Raw genomic sequence first — 2347 nt, 5'->3', positions numbered from 1 at the left:
GACTCGGATTTCCGGATTTTGCTCCCAGCGGGCCCCAGCATATTGAGTTGTTTGAAAACCAAGCGGGGGCGGGGGCTCCGTGTAGCTCAGTGCCACCAGCGCCTACCTGGCAACTGCAAGAACCTGAGTTCGATTCCTGGTACCAAAAAAAAAAAAAAGAAAGAAACAGTGAATCAGAAAATATAATGTGAATGAGAAATCAACTTATACTTGGCTGGGGATATAGCTCAGTGGCCTAAGCACCTTCCTGGCAAGTACAAGGTCCTGAGTCCAGTTCCCAGAACCAAAAAAGAAAAAAAAAAAAAACAAACAACCCAACCCACTCTTGCTGGCCTGAGGTTTCTGGATGCATGCTTGGAGGGTTGCTGTCCGAATCCGCGGAGAGGACGCTGCAGTGGCTGTTGTCAAACACTTCTTGTCTCTAGGCTGGCCTGCCAGAAGTGACCTCCGCACATTTTGCTGGCGCCCGGCTGCTGTTAGTGGTGAACCAGAAAGTGTACGTGTACGATTACACAACTGGTGCCTGGAACACATCCATGGGTACGTGCACAGTGAGATCCAAAAGTACAGTGCTTATTTAAATTTTAAAAATGTATTACAGCCAGCAGTGGTGTGTATACCTGTAATCCCAGCCCTCGGGAGGCTGAGGCAGGAGGACTGTCATGAGTTTGAGGCCAGCCTGGGGTATATAACAAGACCATGTCTCAAAAAACAAATATAAAATCCTTCTCTGTCACTTTAAAAACACTCATCCCATCATCCTTGCCACTTTCTCCAGTAGCTCTGGAGTCCTCTTTTCTCAGGATCTTACTTGCGTTATCCTGGCTACCTTGATGTCCTGAATGGATTCAAAACATTTTCCTTTCATGTCTGTGTGTGTGTGTGTGTGTGTGTGTGTGTGTGTGCGCGCGCGCGCGCGCATTTAACATTTGGGCAAGACTGAGAAATCACATGCTGTCAGGTCTAGTGAATAAGGTGAACTACCTCTCCGTTGAAGGCATTTAGCAGCAGCATTCACCATATTTTAAAGATCAAATCTCATAAAGACACTGGTGAAAGCGGCTTTCCAGAACTGCTTCAGAAAGTGATGAGAACAGTGGGATAACTGTGTTTGAAGTGGGGGGCAGGATTTGAAGGGGATTGTGACAATGTGTCTTTCACTGTCATAAAAAATTTAAATTTAAACATTGTGTATTTTGATCAACCCTTGTATATTTTGTGTTTTTTGACTTTGAGTTTAGCCAGTATCCAAGAAGAGGTTATTGATTTTGGAAGTATAATTGATACTCCCTACTTAGGTTTCAGGCCCTGGATATTACTTTGCCCTTTAAAATACAAGTGCAAATTGCCCCAAAACCTGTTGAATAGGAGAAACACTTAGGGGCTTTGTCTGGGATTGTAGCTATGAGACACAAAAGCCTGCTTGGAGCCAGGTGTAATGGTGAACAACTGTAACCCCAGCACTTGAGAGGCTGAGGCAGGAGGATCACCACAAGTTAAAGGCTAGCCTATGCTACATAGTGAATTCAAGGCCAGCCTGAACTACATAGTGAGACCTTGTCTCAAACAGACAAACAAACAAATCCCTGCTTGGACAGATTGAAGCAGAGGAGAGACATCAGCAGAGGTTGGGGGGCGCTGAAAGACCAAGTGACATCTAGACATCTGGTGGCCAACTTGGGCGATGGGGACAGAGTCCCACTGCATCCCTTTGGGGACAGGGAAGAGGAGAGAAGGTGAGCTTTAAGAAGTGGGGGGAGGGGCAGAGCATAGTGGCACATGTCCATAATCTCAGCACTCTGGGAGGCTGAGGCAGGAGGATCATAAATTCCTGACCAGTCTAGGCAAGTTGAGGATTTAGCAAGATCCTCTCTCAAAATAAAGAATAAAAAGAGCCAGGGGTGTAGCTCAGTGCAAAAGCCCCAGGTTCAATCCCCAGTATAGCAAAAGAAAAAAAGAGTAAGTGAGGGAGGAGAGGAGGGAGGGGGAAAGTCGAGGGAGGATCTTTTTTTTTCCTGGAGCAGGGAGGCTAGGAGGCAAAGCACAGTGCTCCTCGCCATGGGGAGCTGTCAGCACAGCATCCCCGTGTCCATGTCCCCCTCCCCACCCTGGCAGGACCACCCTGATTCCTGTCTCAGGGGATGTGAGGACTCTAGGGACCTCCTGGGCATGGGACCCAAAGTATGCGCCGTGTCTACATTGTTTCACTGAACACGATGTCCTCAAGGTCTGTCTGGGTCGCAGCAGGTGTCTGAATGTCCATCTTTTTCACAGCTGCATCATACTCGTGTGGAGGGACCACCTCATGTTAATCCATTTATCTATTCCTGGATGCTTGGTTGTTAAA

General features: G+C 47.3%; 1 protein-coding gene across 1 annotated transcript in view; it reads left to right on the top strand.

The window, feature by feature from the left end:
• Catsperd (catsper channel auxiliary subunit delta) overlaps window positions 1-2347 on the top strand; it is a gene marked incomplete in the record, with an annotated part of 47718 nt that overhangs the window by 15995 nt on the left and 29376 nt on the right. Inside the window, 1 exon segment of the mRNA XM_005406146.2 lies at window positions 426-540. Within this exon segment, the coding sequence (XP_005406203.2) occupies window positions 426-540 (115 nt within the window).

This window comes from Chinchilla lanigera, unplaced genomic scaffold, assembly GCF_000276665.1.
Source record: "Chinchilla lanigera isolate Chin_1 unplaced genomic scaffold, ChiLan1.0 scaffold00094, whole genome shotgun sequence".
Taxonomy (NCBI): Eukaryota; Metazoa; Chordata; class Mammalia; order Rodentia; family Chinchillidae; genus Chinchilla; species Chinchilla lanigera.
The sequence above is the reverse complement of the archived record's forward strand: the minus strand, read 5'-3'. Positions and strand labels throughout refer to the sequence as shown.